The sequence below is a fragment of the Abramis brama genome, assembly GCF_963993115.1.
Source record: "Abramis brama genome assembly, chromosome: 1".
Lineage (NCBI taxonomy): Eukaryota > Metazoa > Chordata > Actinopteri > Cypriniformes > Leuciscidae > Abramis > Abramis brama.
In genome coordinates this window covers 39,913,766-39,932,076 of record NC_139963.1, presented here as the reverse complement: position 1 = coordinate 39,932,076, position 18,311 = coordinate 39,913,766, and the positions used below count along the sequence as shown (strand labels likewise).

Genomic DNA, 18,311 nt, shown 5'->3' with positions numbered 1-18,311 from the left:
TGGGCAGACCCTCAGATAGCAAATACAGGCATTGCCTTGAAATAAATACTGGAATATACCATTTTAAGGAAACTATGATTTTCAATTCATTAATACAAGAGGGAATGTAAATCGACCCCTCCACACAACAAAACATTTGAAGCTAAAAATTTAATGGAAACGGCATATTCAGTTTGTGAGAATAAGAAAACTGTTAGATACAAGTTTTATTTTTGTATCGCTTTCATCTATTTGCAATGGTTAAGATTTAGTTTTTCATTGTGATTTTTGGCGAATTACTCCAAAACCAGTTAGGAATGCAGGCATCATAGCAAATAGAATGAATCAGACATACCATTTATTAGATTTCAGAAAAAACAAAACCCATATGACAACAATGAAACCATTGAATAAGAGCTTTATTTGAAATATTACAACATATAAAAAACTACATAGAATTTATGCCACTGTCTCTGAGTGGATAATTGCAAATACACGGTTAAAACCACATTTAGAAATTGATAAAACATCACATAATGGCACTGCACAGACTGTCCATAGAAATGCCACTGAAGCGGCCGGGCTCCAGACTAGCTTATGATTAGATGGAATGAGTTTAATGGGCTGATGCATCACACACTCCCAAACACAATGCAAATGGCCTGCTGTTTTATGAGATGGCTTTAGTTTCAAACCTCCATCTTCTCCTTTTTTACAGGCTCTGAGAGAGAAAATGTTGAACAAGAGATTAAAATTTGTTATAGTGAGAAGTACTTGAACAAGAAAAAGAAAAAAAACAAACACCTGCAGCGTTCTCCTTTATTCTCTCCTGCACACATCTCTTGATCTCCAAGCCAATGGCTTTGGAGAGGGGTGGAGGCACAGCATTACCAACCTGAGAAATACAAGGAAAGATAAGGGTTACTTTTAATTTACACTTCACAAGATGAGAAATGAAAGGGTTTAGCTGAAGCATCATACCTGTCTGTGTTTGTCTAGGATGTTGCCGAAGAAGCGATAGGTGTCTGGGAAGCCCTGGGAGCGTGCACATTCCCTGACACTCACCACACGGTGCTGCTCAGGGTGCAGGACACGTCCCTGGGGAAAATAACAGCTTCATTAACATCAGTACCACTGCAACAGGGCACAACATAGTATTTAACAGCTTGTGAACTCAAACTGCTGTAAACTGAAGTTTATAGCCATTCAATTCAACCATGGTGAGAAGACCACAAAACAGTAATATTGTGAAATATTTCCAATAGTGGTTTTCTATTTTCAAATGCAACTTATTTTTGTGATGGCAAAGCTGAATCTTCTGCATCATTACTCCAATCTTCAGTGTCGCATGATCCTTCAGAAATCATTCTAATAGGATTTGACGATAAACATTTATCAATGTTGAAAATGTGCTTTTTTTGGGACTCTTTAAATAGAAAACGACACTTAAATTCGAGTTCTCTCCAATTAATGTCACGATCAATTTCATGCATCCTTGCTGAATAAAAAGTATATAAAAAAAAAAACACTGTTCAAAAGTGTAGGTTCAGAAAGATATGTTCATGTAAAAAAAAAAAAAGAAAAAAAAAAGTGGTGTCTTTATGCTTCATTTCACGACAGGTTAGCAAGTGGCCTATGAAGGCAATACCTGCTTTCCCATAGGCTCAGGATTGGTCACCGTAGTGCTGAAGAACCCATCCCATTCCAGACGGCCGTACAGACCAGCCCAGTGATTGTGCCGGTTACCCGTGTGAGGCAGACACCAGGGAACCAATGTGTTGAACTGCCTGTCTGCAGGGTCACATGGTTTTCCTAGTGGAATGAGACAGTAACTGGCAAGTCAGGATTTTGATTAATTGAAAGAAACAAAACAAAAAAGCTCCAACTGATTGAATTACAGACCCTCAGCACAGGAACACACTCCTCTTAAAGCACCGGTGCCACTGCGGCCATTCTTTTTGTCGGAGTGGCTGTAGCGAAGCTTTTTTGTGGAGGTGCCGTCCCGCAGCCGCACCTCAATATTAGGCAGATCTCTCCAGTCAGAACCAGGAGCCAAAGGAATGTGGCGCATGCGGGCCGCGACCAGGGCGCTCATGTCCTACAACACCACAAAAATCCAATTATTAACCTGCTCAGCTTGTGGTCTGAACTATGGTGCCTTCTCTCTTGCAAAACCTAATTTAGCAACATTCTGAGAAGACTTGAGTGAGCTCTTTGGCATCTAACCCTCAACTTCCTGTATGTCTAAGAGGAAGTGTCTCAACAGCTGCAGTTTTGGTCCAAGTTACTTGTATTGCATGAGTGAAAAGCAAAAATAAGTAACATTTAATTCAAAGCCACTGATAAGCAGTGTCATTTAACTATTTTCCGAGTGTCAAAAGGCACCAAGTCACTGCCGACAGCACTGGAGAGGGACTGACCTTACAGATGTGGTCCCGGAGGATGGGCTGGTACTGAGAGCCACGAATGTGTCTCTGGAACCAGGACTGCGGCTCACCATTGTAGGAGATCTCCAGAGCTGCGGCTCCGTTACGGATCTCAGGGAGGTCAGACATGGTGTCCCGCACTGTGATGGTGCGATAAACACCCCCATTTCCACTGGAGAAGAAATAAGTGTAAGATTAGTATAGAAAACTGCAGAATTTGCTAAAGTGACTCCAGCATTACTGTTCACAAATGCGTACCGAGTCACATTGCTGACGTATTTCTTTTCGTCAACCGCCACACTAAGAGAACACGCTCGTGGGGCAAACACATGCAGGGGTTCAGGGTAACGGGGCAGCTTTTCACCCGGGGCTGCAGCCAGGATGATCGCCCTGCGTCGGGTCTGGGCCACCCCATACTGTCCAGCCTGCAGAAGATAAGAGATTAATGAATGTGCATGAATGAAAGTAACCCTTTGCTTAGACATTTTAGTTAAAAAAAAATAAAATAGAAATTCTACAGTCAAATGAGGGGGCAAAGGGGGATAAAAATGGGCTACCATGCTGACATCAAAATAGCACTTTTATAATAGATTAACATTTACTTTTTTAATACAACAACTTGCCTGTAGCACACCAAAGGTGCACTGGTATCCCATGCGAACCAGACAGCGCAGCGTGAGTTTCAGGACCATGGAGCGCTTGAACGACACAAAGTTCCTCACATTCTCCAGCAGGAAGAACTTTGGTCTGTAATAGTCACAGTAACTGAAAGGGAAGAAAGATGCACACAAATGGTGAATATATCCAGCATTTTCAAATATGCAAAGCCTCATTTTACAGAAAGACTCATTGTGCTGACCTCAGATAAGAGACAACCAGAGAGTTCTTGAACTTTGAGTATGTGCGCGAGTTGAAGCGGTTCATTCCACTGAACCCTTGGCAGGGCGGCCCACCACAGAGCATCTCCACGTCACCCTTCTGAGGCAGCTTCTGTCCAAGAGAGTTGGTCTTCTCTCCAGACATCACCAGCTTCAAAAGGACATTACAGTCCTCTGTGAAAACTGTGGTGCCAGGATTGTTCAACCTGAAGGCTTGAGCGGCAGGATCCCACATCTCTATGGCCCAATTAGTCTCTGAGATTCCTGGTGTTTGGGAAAAGAAATGCATAAGCAGGGTATTTATATCTGCATATGTGCCATATACCCCAAGGGCATTTTCTTTTTACCTTTATAAAGTGCTTCCCACCCCCTTGCTTAATCTTATTAAATATATACTTTAGCTTTCATTTCAAATTTGATCAATAAATTCAACTGGAATAAGTCTATTAGGGCTGTTACCAATCAAATTAAATTTACACTTAGAATATTACAAATGGATAATGTTATTAGATGTTTTTTTAAAAAGATACTTAACATGAAACTAAACCGCCAGTAGATGGCAGCAATTGACCATCTTAATCAGACAGATTCATTCAACAGGCAGGTTTATTCAAGTATGAGGCAGTTGTTTATGAATGGGTCATTAAATCTTTGAATGATTCAGCGTTTATAAATTAAAAAGTGTTGAGTGATGAAAACACAGCTGAGTGTTGCTGAGACGCGCTACGATTCTGCTGTGATCTTTGTTTGGAACTAATTTTGCTGCTGAAATAGAACCAAGTCAATATTAACTACTCTATTATATTAATAAAATACTTGTTTATTGAACAGATGTATGAAATCAGTCACATTTTCAATCATGATGGTATTCAGGAAAAACAGCACTCATGGTTGTGTGATGTTGCTTTACTGTATCATACGTTATAAATACAAAAAGTCACGATCCTCAACCTTATACATTATATATTATCCACTATCAATCACCACTTAATGTAATAAAATCAGAGTCACTCGCTTTCTGGTGATTCTTGTTTTTATTAAATCAGGCAACTTGTCTGGCCAGGCAAGTAAAGCTTTTACTTGCCCCTTGAAAAACAATAACCTGTCCCTCATAAGCATTAATGTCAAGCCCTGAATATAAGATACATAATACAACGGGTCTATAAAGAGGTTTTGAATAGAAGCCCAACCTGCTTGATGGAAACCCTCAGACAGACCACCACAGCCAGAGAACACATCCAGTGTGCGCAGTTTGGGGACTGTCGGCTCTTGCGGCTCCTGATCCGGTGATTCCTGTGAGGCTGATTTTCCTTTCCCTTTCCCTGCAAACAATCACAATGCACAAATTATTTGGCTGTAATTTTTCACCAGGCAGTCGTGATTTACGTTTTATGGAGGATTTTTAAACAAAATTGCATCAATGATGGAATTTGTTCTAGTTATCCTGTTTCATTGGCTAGACACTAGCCAAGGATTCCATGAATTGTCATCCCAAATTTAAGGCCCGTTCTCATGAAGAATGACAGCTGTAATAAACCATATTCGTGTCCACACCAACACACGATGATGTTGTTTATAAGCACGTGCTGCAGTCATGTCCTGTCACTTAAAGGTTGTATCAGCGATTTCAGGTCCAAACATAAATGATCATTCATCTAATCTTTCCTAACGATCCGCTAGCTGCTCGCCCCATAAGCATGCCGTCAAAAAAAAATAATCTGCGTCTCCGTAGGCAGCCTAGGCTCTGAAATCTGCACACAAAAACAGTTGGTTTCACCACCACTCAAAACCAAAATAAATAGTGTTCCAACCAATCACCGACAGGGGTGGGTATTGTGAGGTTTTTGTGTGCAGCCGTCATAGGCAGCCGTGCACGAGCGCAAAACCTCACAACACCAACTGAAACCAACTGTTTTTGTGTGCAGATCTCAGAGCCTAGGCTGCCTACAGAGACGCGTTTTTTTGACGGCATGCTTATGGGGCGGCAGCTAGCGGATCGTTAGGAAAGATTATGAAGAATGTGATCATTTATGTTTGGGCCTGAAATCGCTGATACAACCTTTAATGCTCAAACTCTTTACAGCAGGATGGATTGAGATTGGCTGTCTGTTCTAATCATTCATTAGCTGGGGAAGAAGAGAAAAAATTTCATGGCTTGAATTTCGGCACGGTATTGCGCATAATTTTACTCCTTCCCACAGGTTATGCTCTTATAAGGAGAGAAATTCCCACAAAGGCTAAATAACATTAGCTTGTTGGCTGAATGAGTAAATTAATTCACAGATAACCAGATAAAAATCAGTAATTAGATAATTCTGCGAGACAATTTCACAAACAGTGTGAGATGCAGTAATGCTGAATCACCCCTTCAAAATGTGCACATGGCTTCACAAGCAAGCTGCAATACAAGACTATTACTCGCGCTTCGGGACAGAATTGTCACTTGCCCAATCGGCCTATTGTTGCACCGTTACTAAGTGCACAACTTGCCCATTTAAACATTCAATAGTACCTGCACGCTCTGAGAGATACCCGGAGCTCACACACAAAGCTGCTTCTCAAACAGATGACTAGTACCAAACAGAGCTTTTTAGCAGCTTATTGTGCTTTAAATGCAGATTGATTCTTCTTGCTGGCTTTTGATTTATTCAATTTCTGTAGTATCCTGTACCTGAATACGGTTAGACCGACCTGAAAACCTTAAACCAATCTCATTTGTATTTTATTGCATTTATTTGTGCTTCTGCTTGTAATTTGTTTGTTCTTGTTTATTTTGTGAATTCAATTCAAGTTTGAAATCAAGCTTCCTTGTGCTGTGTAAAGCAAAAATTACCTCATTGTAAGAACACGAATACATAGAGCGAGCACATTTAGGTGAGAAAAGACACAAAATATAATAGTTTTAGATGTCCTTGGTGTGAATGGGAATTTACACTGTTACCTTTCCCCTTTCCTTTCCCTTTGCCCTTATGCACGGCTGATCGGGCATGATTGGGAGGATCCTCAAAGCTCTTAGTCCTGGCATTATAAGCCTAAAGAAAACAAAAACCTTCAAACAACAGAAAAACCAAGTGGCTGACCATTTAACTCAAATCTGCTTTATTGAAAAATCAGCGCAGCTGAAAAAAAGGTTGCAAACTCACTCATGACTCCACCACAATACCACTAATTTGCTCTTTAAAGATTCTTACCTCTAGGAAATAAAAGCGATCAGGTCCTCTACTTGAATAGTCCTGCACACTTTCCACAAGATCCTCTGCATACTCCACACGACAGCGGCCCAGCACATCCGCCATGTTCACGGTCACCTCTTCATCACTCCAGTAGAGCTGGTTTATGTCAGAGTGGTAGGCACCCTTTGGTCCTTTATGAGTGTTTTCAGGCCTGAAAGCAACAGTCATCATGGCAGGGGAAGGAAAATAAAATAAAAATCAGTTCAGTTTAACAGGGATTAAAGTGAAAAAAATTCTTCTGACTGATTTTTTTTTAGGCCAAGTCATATTCCTTTAACTTTTTACATAGTCGAGACCAATAGCGTTTTAAGGGGAGACGTTTTAAACCGCTTTAATATTGCCAGTAGGCATATTTTAAAAGCTATTTTAATCTATGAAAACGAGGCAGGGAGCATGTGTAGGCTACTGTAGAGCACGAACGGCAGCATTGTGACTAGCTTCTGATTGATGGTGACCTAGCACTTTTTTGCCATTATTGCCATATTGAAGTCTCCTGTGACATACTGTGCAAAGACACGTACCTGGCTGTTTGATTTTTTTAGTCCACAAACTAAAAGGCTTGCCATTCTCCCCCCATTTCGCTAAGCCTTTCCCTTTACTTAAACTTTCGTTAAGTAAAGGGGAAAATATTATATATAGGCAAATTATAACACGTTAACACAAAATTTGTTAACACACACAAGTACTTTTCCCCTTTACTTAACATAAATTGTAAGAATATAAAGACTAGTAATAAATAAACATTAGGCCTATGCTAAAGCTATTAAATAGCAGTCCCAAACTAGTTTTTGTTAATACAAAGTTGGTATGAGCCACTACAGTCATTTAAAAATATAAAAAATAATACAAAGAAAAATAGTGGCATTTTGGGGTTAATATGGAAACGACAGTTACCATGGCGAATACACAATATTAACAATAACTGTTAATGAAACATGGAAACTGCTCCTGGTGAATAGAATGAAAATCATCCAAGCATTACTTTTATTTCGGGTAATTTACAACGTAACGGCGTTGCATGCTCGTAGTTTCTTTTGCACTAGCTTGATCAGTGAGGCGATACAGCGCGCGCCGCTGCATTTGCGCGTGCAATTGAGTGTGCGCTACGAGAACAGTATAACGGCTGACAGGACAAGAAAGTCCGTTTTTCTGAGGTGAAAAACTATATTTCAGCGTATACTCATGTCACTGCCTGGTAGTTCCTATTGTGCTGGGTTTTCTGAAGTAGTCATGATTCGCCTCTAACATGCTCTAATAAACACGCATGCAGAGTGGAAAAGGAGGAGCGGAGGCGCGGGGAGCAAGGATTACAGCGCAAACTATATCGATATATGCGATATGGTCTAATTCCATATCGCATTTCAAAAATATATCGATATATTTTTTACATCGATATATCGCCTAGCCCTACCTGCATTATAAGTGTGTCCATGGTAACTGAAATATAGTTATTCTAACTCAGCGCACAACTGTAGCCTGACATGCACTTTCCGTGAGCGGTAATTGAAAACCCGGAGTGGACCATGAGCGAAGTGATTACAGAACGCTTAGAATGGAGAGAGGAACGTGCTTTTGCTCCACTCCAGGCTTTGATCACATCCCCCTCAGTAGGGTGAATACACCTCGTCTTTCCTTAATTTAAGACCTATTCAAACTAAAATTAAGACATTTATTACACTTTTTGAGAAATGAAATCCTATTTACGGCCTTAAAATTATTAAAAGTGAATTTAAGACATTAAGGACAGACTGGAACCATATTGACGGAAATCCGTCATAGACCTGCTGCAATTAACGGAAATCCGTCGTAGCGACGGAGAACTTTAATCCCTGGTTTAATGTACAACCTTAATGGAAACTGGAAGGAAATCCATTTCCTGAAGTACAACATTTAAAAGCAGATCCAGTGGTTAACATGCAAAAGGATGAAAATGTGTCACCTGTAGAATTTATAGAGGCGCAGTTTGATCTCGGTTGTGTCCGGCTTTCCATTGCTGCGCTTGCTGCAAAAGATTTCTTTGATGCGGCCAATGCGGAAGGGCTCTGGAGCATCCAGGTTTGAGCCCTTTATGTAATCGGAGGACTTCCTATAGTACTCTGGGTAAAGATCCTCATCAACATCCTCCTTTCTGTGAGAACGCTTCACTGGGCTTGCAACCTTTACCCTAAGAGAGTAAAGACACATTTAATAAAACTCCTTTCAACCTCAAAACATCTTAATGCTCTAAAAAAATAAAACTTACACAAAATTAAAAGCCTCGGGGGGTAGATAGACGCTGTCTCCTACTCTGTACTGCTCTCCCTTCAGGCTAGCCAACCCATAGAAGGCTTTAGAGTCACTCTCCTCATCCTCCAGGGGCTCATAGGCATGAGGCGCATCCTGAGCCGTTCGTTCCTTAATCCTGGTGCAGCTGGCACAGAACCTGCCATAAAACATGCATTAAAGTGCATGCAAAGAAAAACAAACCACAGGAAAGAAAAGGGGCTCAAAAGCAGTACGTACTTATACTTGCAGTCCTCCGATGGTGTGACACTGGGAGGAGTCTCAAAGCGAGCACATTCCCCTTCATACCAGAGCTGATAAAAGAAGCTTTTGCCATCATCCTCGATGACTTTGATTTCATCATCCATGCCACCCTAAAAGCATGCAAATATTAAAACTTCTGCCCAGTTCGTTACCAAACAAGTGTAGCTCATACTTCAGCATCTGTACCTCCATGAACCAGTTTTCAGATGGAGCCTTGTAGAGGACGTTGACCTTGCCATGGACAAAACTCAGCTGCATGTCTTCACACTCATCCACAAGAAACAGCTCAAGAGGGTCTGATGACTCTCCAAGCACAGTATCGGTGCCACGGCAGAACCAGTGGGCATGAAACATCTTTTCACCATCCTCCCACAATGCTGTAATCCTACAAACAAAAGAAAAACAAATGGCTTATCGATTTGAGGCAATAAAAATGTTGCCAATAAAGGCATGTTTGGTTTAACCTCCTTGCAAAAACGCAAATTTGCTTTGATAAAGGTTACCTTGCCAAGTAGAGGGGGTTTGAAGGGTCATCCGGGCTGACAGACACACAATCTCCAACCTCAACCACCTCATTCTCAACACGCACTTTCATGTAGTATTCCTTCTTTCCCTCAGTCTGAAAAGGACAAGATCAATACTTAAAGTCCTAGAAGTGGACATCCAGGTTCTCAATGCAAGTGAAACCACATACCTTGATGGGTTCTCCCACCCAGCTGATCTTATTCTTGGTCTGTTTCTTTTTCTTGGCCTGAGACATCTTCTTTCTCTCTTTAAGAACCGGTAACACATCCTCCTCTTCCATATTCTCATCATCCTCCGCTTCTTTCACTGCCAGGTTGGGACATCTGGAAAAAAGACACCCATTTAGCTTTAACCTGGCAAACAAAACCAAGGCCACAGAGAGGGATAAACTGGCAGGAAATAAAGAGCTTCCTAAAAAGTTTCCTATTCACACTCAATACGACACATGCTAATAAAGAGCAGACTCTTGCTTTAGTCATAGTCAGCACTGAACAGAGATCTGGCTCATTGTGTCTGTTGTTCCAATGAACAAACAGATTTTCACATCTAGAAAGATTAGCAAAGACAGGAGGAGAGACCAAGGCAAGATCATAAGCAGTAGTCATGTTAAAGACAGAATTCAAAACTAGCTCAGACATTTCACATCACATGGAAACAATATTACATTTCTGCCAAGCAGAATTACAGAAGTATGAAGACTGCCCAGCAAAAGCATACCTCCTCTTCTGACAGGCCTGTTTACTTCTGCCACTGCCGCCAAACTTGATCATATCCTTACAGGCTGAACACTTGCCACAATCTGGTGCTTGACACACCTGAAAAATAAAAAAAACGGAATTATAACAGTCTTGTCACATGGACATTTGCAGGCTTAATTTGGTTGCAATTTCTGGAGAACCTACTTCACAGACACCACACCGGTGTCTCTTCACTCCCCCATCCTTATTGTTCTGGTCAATCTGATCGGAGAAAAAGGTGTCAAAGATTAGGTAGACCAGTTTAGTGGTGGTGGCTTTAGTCGGGCCTTTGTTGTCCTTCTCAATCTTGGTGGGATGACGAATGGCTTGTCTTCTGGCTGCTCTCCTGAGGGGAGAAAAAAAAATGCAATAAGAAACAAATACACAACATTATTTATTTTACAGAAGCCACTAACAGCCAAGCGAAAATAGAGCCATGCATGTAATATGTATGGAGGTCACAATACACTGAATGGATTGATAGTTTGTCAAGACTGGGTGATAGTCTATTCAAAGTCTATTTTAAAGATCATTTGTGGAGATCAGCTCTTTTTTTTAAAACAGAACAAGGACATTTAGTTCCTTCAGAGGCATAGTTTCTCCAAACGGGAAACTTGTAAACTCAAACAATGGGAGCGCAAATTAACATCTGTTATGCAGAGCCATGCTAGTTGGGGTGGAAAGAGCTATAGAAAAATACTCTTGTTCTCGTCACCCACCCCTTTCAGCTAGTGAAGTAGGTTGCCACCAACACAGACTATTGAAGTTGAGCGTTTGAGAAAATGGATAAAAACCAAGCCACACACTCTGCAGAAACATCAGGTTTTACATACCAGTACAGCTGCCTGCTGCGTTAGGGAAGGTTAGAGGCTCATTAGAAACAGGAGATCATGGAACAAGCACGAGTGAACCCAACAAAACACTGAATGTTCAGAGCCTACCATAGCTTCAAAGTTCACCCAAAACGTTAAGTTAAAACTTAAGCATTTAATCACTGAAAGCAAACAAATATCGTTAAAATGACTCCATTAAGAGCAAAGGGTCAGACACTAGGAGTACATCATAATTTGAGCATCTACAGCAAATTACAATCTCTGCCTGCCAATTAAGAAACCTTTGCACCCCCTAGCACCTATTAGTGTAGCTTAAACATGATTCAGTGCTTGGACAAATTTGCTAAAATATTGTGCAAGTATATAGAGACAAATACAATAGGCAGGCCCTTTGCAACTTTGTGAATGATGGGCATTTCAATTCTTAACATGCAGATATCCACAACCTCTTTCAGGATGGAATATCAGCTCATTATCTAAGAGCATCGAGTTTCAGGCTAATTTAATAGGTTTAAATGGTGTGCAAACCTTGCCACACTGCTCTCTGGGTATAAGCATTTGGCTATTATATCAGTCAAACATGACTCAATGATCACACTGAAACATCCAAAAGACCTTCACTCTATAAACTCACCTCTTTCCCAAAGTAACACCAGCCAGCTTGATCAAGTCTCGCATACAGGGAGTGACGATGATGGGCTGCTCGTCTGAGTCTCCAGCCTCATCATAGCTCTCCACCTGCTCCACCACAAACTGGGCATGGCGCAGCAGTGTGTCCTCAGTGAAACGGTTGAAGTTGAGCCCAGCAGGCGGAACAGTAGTCTAAAGACATGGATGAACACATCAGTACTGCTTCTGGGGGACAAGAGACTTACTGTGCTTCAACATTTCAATCAGCTTACCTCAATTTTGTTAAGCAGATCCTCATATGTGGCATCCTGGTTCTTCTGGAGAAATTCAACCACAATCTTGCTCATGTAGATCTTCTCCTGCATCAGAGCAAAAATTAGCGAGTACTCCTCACTGGGGTCCATTAGGATGTAGTCAGCAAAGGCTGTGGAGGGGGAAAAAAAAGAAGAAAAGAAATAAATACACTGTTGGATCTAAATGTGCATGGTGAAATTTAGTTTAGGTGAAAGTTACTTTAGGAAACAGTTACCTGTTGTGAAGCCAATTAAAGCCTTCTCTCCACCATCAAAACCAGTGATCCACCAAGCATTGACGGGACCAAGCTTCTTGGCAGGAACCCCGCCTGAAGAGAGCAATTGGAATACATTTTTCAATCTACACTGATCAATTTTATTTTGCTAATTTTAGGATTTAAATGTCTTTATTGTAAAGAATAGGGCTGCCCACAACTACATTTTCTAGACTAGTCATTCATTTAAGTCACTAAATCACTCATTTATATTACTTGTATATTAAAGACTATGGTTCAGTATTCACCCAGTATGTGTGTAATATCTAGGCTATTCCACAATCAAGCACACACTCAAAGCAGTAAGTAAACATTTTTCATGTGGGCCTCCATTGTTGCTGTAGCTTGCACACGTTCTGGTCTGTTTATGCAGTTTTCTTTAAAAAAGAACAAAAAAACAAATGCGCATGTGCGACCTCTGGCGTCGCGCATACTCTTCCGATGATGAAATTCACGTTACGTGCAGAACGCTGCCCCATGAGGAAAGTATACGCCGAGTTTGTTTTGTGATTCGCTCCAGTTCACTGAGACCGAGACAGCAGAAAGCACATCCTTTTTGTTTTTTATTTTTCAAAAGCAAACGTTTTCTTGTTATTGAGAGTTTACACAAATAAACTTAACAGTTTTGAACAATGTATGACCATTATCTGTATGACCAAAGATGACAGTATTTTAAGTTGTTTCTGCTGTTGTCAGAAAATAAAATAAAAAATGCTCCATGTCATGTAGTAAGAGTGTTAATACTTCAGCTTCCACACGAACACTTGGATAAGTGCCTAATAATAGAGCACATTTAACTTGGTTAACGTTTGAGTGAACGGCCAAGTTACTTGCATTTAAAATAAGCTATTTGAGGTCGATGGATAGGTGAATGTTTGGATTTCCTGACCGAAACCAATTACCACAAGGACCCGACATTAACAATCTGTCCCTCACGGTTTGCTTGATTCCGACACTTTGTGGAGTTTTATCTGAGACTGACTAAAATCTTGGGTCGACTAAGCCTTTTCTCATTGACAAACAATTAGTCGACTATTAGGGGGCAGCACTAGTAAAACTTCAGACATACCATCCATGCACGGGTTGTCATCATAGATCGGCTTAACAGCACAGCTGAAGTACAGTTCCACATTTTTCTCAATGAGGCCAGAGTCAAACGGACACAGGTGCCCATGCTTGTCATACACACTGTGAATGAGGATTACCACATCAGTCAAATCATTGGGGAAATAAATACGAATAAAGTTCAGTTTGATGCATCCCTCTTTATCACCTGAAGTTAGTAATCTTGTGCTGAGGCAGATCTTCATAGCTTTCAAAACCATCCTCATTTGCATCAAAGAGGGAAAGACGCTCATCGGTCAACATCTCTGGTTCATCCAACTACAACATACACCATTTTAAAGTGTTGCAAAGACATTCAAATATCAACTTTAAATTTGAGATATAGATGTGAAACATTACTTATTTTTTAAACATGCAATTAAAAGTGATCCAGCAGTTGTCATGGCATCTAAACCGCTTCAAGTAAAAAAAAAAAAAAAAAGCTCACAGCATTATCAGGATCACCCTGGAAGAACTTGAGGTCTGAATCATCCAAAAACTGCCTGCAGTCGGGACATTTCGGCGGAGGCGTCTAAAGTGAAAATTAATGGGATTAATTTGGTGCATTAAATCAAGTAGCAGCACAGATGGGGAAAGAAATGAGTCACCTTGACTGTGGACACAGGCTTGATGCTGCCATTAGTGGCGTTCTCAGTGTCATGCCTGAGAGAGGGGATAAGAATTAAACTCATGTGCATTACCTATGGAGAACAACAGTTTTATTAAATTTGCATCAACAGGGAACTCACTTCTCAGCTTCCGTTTTAAGGCGTTTCTCTTCATGGACCTTGACGAAGGGAAAAGCTGCTGTTAAAATATTACTTTCATGGACTTAATAAAATGACATTAACTTGCAAAACAATGTTACCTCCTCTGTAATATCTTCCTCAGTCTTAACTTCTGCATCACCATTTGCTGCTTCTCCATTCAACTCATCAGACTTGCGTTTTGGGCTATTGGAGGAGCGTACAACACCTTTCATTTATAAATGGAAGTGACTAAACTTTTTTTTCAACTAGCAATTTTTTTTTAATTCAACTAGCGCAATGCATTTCACAAGCCACAAATTAAATCAGATTCTCACAAAAGGACATTACATTTTCAACTTACACTCTAGAGAACATTGACAGGATAGTTGGCTGTTTTCCGGAGTTGCGTGTAACCCTGCTACTGCCTGGAGATTCTGTGTGGAGGGGAAAGAGTGTCATTAATAAAAACACTAAACATTCAACATCCAGCACACAATGTAGAGCCATGCAACTCACTCTTGGTCTCAGAGTCTGCTTTACTGCGACGGCCACCCTTTCCCTTTGGGGCGCTGGGAGACTTTATGGCATCTCCTTCCTCCCGAGTATCCATGGCTCCTTCCTGCTCGCCATCCTCCTTGTGAGATCCGTTTTCAGAGAAGCCGTTTGAATGTCCATTCTGCTCCACTCCATCATCCACCCTGACAACTCCCAAAGCTTTCTTCAGTATGGCCTTCACCTCCGATGTGTAAACCTCCTAAACAGAAAGACACGAGTCAGAGCTCAAGTGCTCATAACTACTCTAGATGAGAGAATTGAAAGGGCAGAGCAAACTCACAGTGGAAAGCTCAGAGCTCTTTAACTTGTCCTCAAGGATTTTGAGCTGGTCCTGAGTATCAGCGAACAGGAACTCCTGCAGTAACCTGAGCTTTTCCTTTACACACTCCTGGACAATGAAGAAAGAAAGAGTGCAGTCAGGCTACATACATGTTCAGTGGACTTTGCTGACTCTCTGTAACTTTTAAGTAGGACTGGGATGAAAAAAAAAAAAAATTCCTCAATTTAACAAATCTCATTTTGATGAACCTATATAAAATTCCCAATTAAAAAAAAAAAAAAAAAAAAAAAAACACAAGAAGCTTTGTTACTTTTGAAATAAAACTCTGAATTTCATAAAAAAGGGACAAATTAAAAAAAAGATAGTGACACCGTAAGCACCTCAGTTCAAGCGGCACATGATCTGATAATCTCTTCCTCTAAACTGCTAACGTTAGTTATAGCGCGAAAGAAGAGTCAAGTAACATTACACTAGCCTCTATAGCCAGCTAGAAAAATAAACCGTAGAAAAGCATATTGCCAAATATGCTCTCAATTTCTGAAATGTAGTTACTTCTGATGTAACCCCTTTAGATACTGCACAGACTGTAGAACAATTCTATATAAATCTATAGTGGATTTAACAGTATTAAAATGTATATTTTAATGTAATCTTCCTTTAAATATTTTGGTCAGCTAAAAAATAATTTATGCAGTTATAATTTATATTTATTTGAAATAATTAAAATAGAAGTTTCATGCCTATCCTTGTATTGTTCAACTGGTTGAGACTGATATGGGATTCAGAGATTAATAAGTAATGAGTACCACTACTTTATTAAGAGCGTAATCAGTACAGTAATCCATTTACAGTGTTGAAGAGTGTATATAACGTTAGTTTACAGCATTAGTTCAAAGATATTGGATTTTTTTAATGTATATCCCCATGTAATAAGCAGGAATAACCTAACCATTTTATTTTAATACACTTCTGAAGGATGCAATGAAAACCCCTCACCTCATCTGACAAACTGTCATCACCACCTTCATCCAGCACCTGAAGCCTGGGAACATGAAGGTAAACAACATCTCATTAACATTGCCCACAGATCTCTCCACCCACTTTGAGTGATCAAAATGACGAGAAAACATTTAACACAATAAATCAGATGTTAATTGTTAATATTTAGTCTTATCTCTACGGTAATATCAGCAGCTAATATGTTCTTCTCAACAAACGCTAGCATGTGATCGCACAAGTAAACAATCAGGCGCGCATGCAGAGACGGCGTGCATTTATTTGCTTACTAACACCACTTCAGAAGATCTTCCTTGAGTAAACTACACGAAATGCAGCCGAATTCAGTAGGGATGGGTCTAAAGACTTCTGCAGTGATTGAATAGAGGGAGACAGGAGGCGGGCAGGGCTTCACTCTGACGGACACATGTTTATTTGGCGCCAAATGCAGTCAGACTGACACCTGCAAGTCAAATCGCATCTAAACAATCAGCCGCCGCCTGTTTTACCAACTAAACGCGAGCTAATGGCATTTAAAACATTTATAGCATTTGTAACACGGCTAAATGCTAACTAGAGTAAAAAACAAAACCGTCACGTCTTTAAATCTTCAAACAGCACTTAATACAGCGGCCGTTATGTGACGTGATCGATGTGTAACGAGTCGCGAGCAAAGCCCGCGAACTAGCAAGCTATCAAACCCAGTAGTTGCTTTAAACAAACAGAGCACCGTACCGTTCCTTGACATCCTCTGGCAGAGACAGTGAGGTCCTGGTAGGCATTTCAAGTTCGAGTTTGATCAAAGAAAATACTATTTAAAAACACGATTTAAAACAACAACGACAGATAAAAGCGGTTATTAAAATCTGACAGTGCCAACAGCAGCGCGCGCTAAAGGGGCTCAACGGGCTTTATGAATTGACGCTAGCAGCTGGGAAATACGCGCGGGCCGCTTTTTCGCGCGGAAACGCGAGTTGGACGCTACCACTCCTATTCAAAGCACGGGGGTCAACGGTGTCAAATAAGTTGTGCGTTTCTATTTTGGTTTTAAATGATTTAGGTGCGTTCTTGTGAGTATATGAAAAGCACAGTATTATTATGAAATATATACTTTAAGAGTGAAGGAATATCAAACCGTACGTTGTTTTCAAGGATTATATTTATATGCACCCCTTGTACGGCTTCAGAATATTCAACCGATATCGGATGTACCACGTTTTGCGTCGCTCAGGGGTGCAAATTCGCTCCAAAGAACCGATGGACACTCTTCCGATGTAAATATTTAACTGCCAGTGACCGAATAGAAATCTGAAACCGAGCCGACCAATAAGATTGATCTATTTCAGTCAAGTTTATTTGTAGCATTCATTTATCGCAATGTTCAAATATTTAATAAAGAAAACAAAGAATCTTCAAACAAACAGATAAACGTATAAATAAACACAAAAAAATGCAGTCCTGTGAAATAAAAGCACCCTAAAATCAACATGAAACTAATGTTAAAGAAATTCAACAGCAGCAGCATTTCCTGCAGGTTGCAGATTTGTTTAAATCTATTGTAATATTCATGTTTATATTGAACTATTCAAAAGAAAAGATAATCACACAGATGCACTGATTTTCACTAATTCATATTTTTTTTATGGTCAAAACATATATGTAATAATAAAGAAATAAAAATTGAAAAGTTGTTATTTTAAAAGTTGTATTTATTTATTTCTTTTCTTTTATTATTATTTTTTTTTTTTTTAGAATAGTCTGAGTAGTAGCCTACTCTTGTCACCACACTGCCAACCACAACAATCTGACATCATTCATAGTTTGATCAGCCCACATAATCATGCAATCTTCGTTTATCCTACAGATGGCACAATAGGCCAGTACAATGACATAATGAGTTAGACTCGTTTCTTTGCCTGACCACAAGTTGGCACTGTTGTACAGCGGTTGTAGTTACTGCTTTGCATCTGGAGGATGCATGTCTTGTCAGAATAAAGGTGTTCTCACATATGCGGCGTGGAGTGGGAGTAGAGAATGAACATAAATCACACAGAATTTACTGAGAACAACTCTATATGTGTGCAGCTGTTTAACCATGACTGGCGTCACTTCCGGCTAACTCTTGGCCATATTCCCAGCTGTGTTGTCTCCCAGGGTGGGTTGGTGTTCCCACTCAGGAATTCTGGATGTTTGACAACAACCAGGCCAGACTATCTTTAAGCCCACTCAGTCAGGGTTCACAATCTTTTATTATTTTTTTTAGCTAAGAGTAGCCCCAGCGTATGGTCATGC

The 18,311-nt window shown here is 40.3% G+C and overlaps 1 protein-coding gene across 1 annotated transcript; it reads right to left on the bottom strand.

Moving 5' to 3' along the window:
* Nucleotides 1-379: 379 nt before the first annotated feature.
* On the bottom strand, nt 380-16,992 carry dnmt1 (DNA (cytosine-5-)-methyltransferase 1). The gene is made up of 34 exons (XM_084113534.1): nt 16,755-16,992; nt 16,020-16,065; nt 15,024-15,131; nt 14,705-14,942; nt 14,550-14,622; nt 14,308-14,392; nt 14,189-14,226; nt 14,048-14,102; nt 13,888-13,971; nt 13,609-13,718; nt 13,405-13,523; nt 12,297-12,389; nt 12,040-12,191; nt 11,772-11,959; nt 10,470-10,650; nt 10,285-10,382; nt 9,737-9,890; nt 9,546-9,661; nt 9,229-9,427; nt 9,019-9,152; nt 8,759-8,938; nt 8,456-8,680; nt 6,475-6,667; nt 6,225-6,315; nt 4,474-4,605; nt 3,265-3,547; nt 3,029-3,170; nt 2,664-2,830; nt 2,400-2,577; nt 1,882-2,077; nt 1,628-1,791; nt 961-1,077; nt 784-874; nt 380-700 (listed from the first exon to the last, which is right to left on the bottom strand). Exons 1-34 carry the CDS (start codon nt 16,799-16,801, stop codon nt 669-671), a joined length of 4,509 nt encoding a protein of 1,502 aa, XP_083969660.1. The 5' UTR covers nt 16,802-16,992; the 3' UTR covers nt 380-668.
* Between the last annotated feature and the right edge of the window lie 1,319 nt (nt 16,993-18,311).

What these genes read in the sequence shown, in the direction of transcription:
- dnmt1 (XM_084113534.1), bottom strand. Translation starts at nt 16,801, where the DNA reads ATGCCTACCAGGACCTCACTGTCTCTGCCAGAGGATGTCAAGGAACG. An exon ending in TGAGGGTTTCCATCAAGCAG is followed by an intron (nt 3,548 to 4,473) that starts GTTGGGCTTCTA and finishes CCCAAACACCAG; the next exon opens with GAATCTCAGAGACTAATTGG. An exon ending in CTGAGCCTATGGGAAAGCAG is followed by an intron (nt 1,078 to 1,627) that starts GTATTGCCTTCA and finishes TATTTTCCCCAG; the next exon opens with GGACGTGTCCTGCACCCTGA.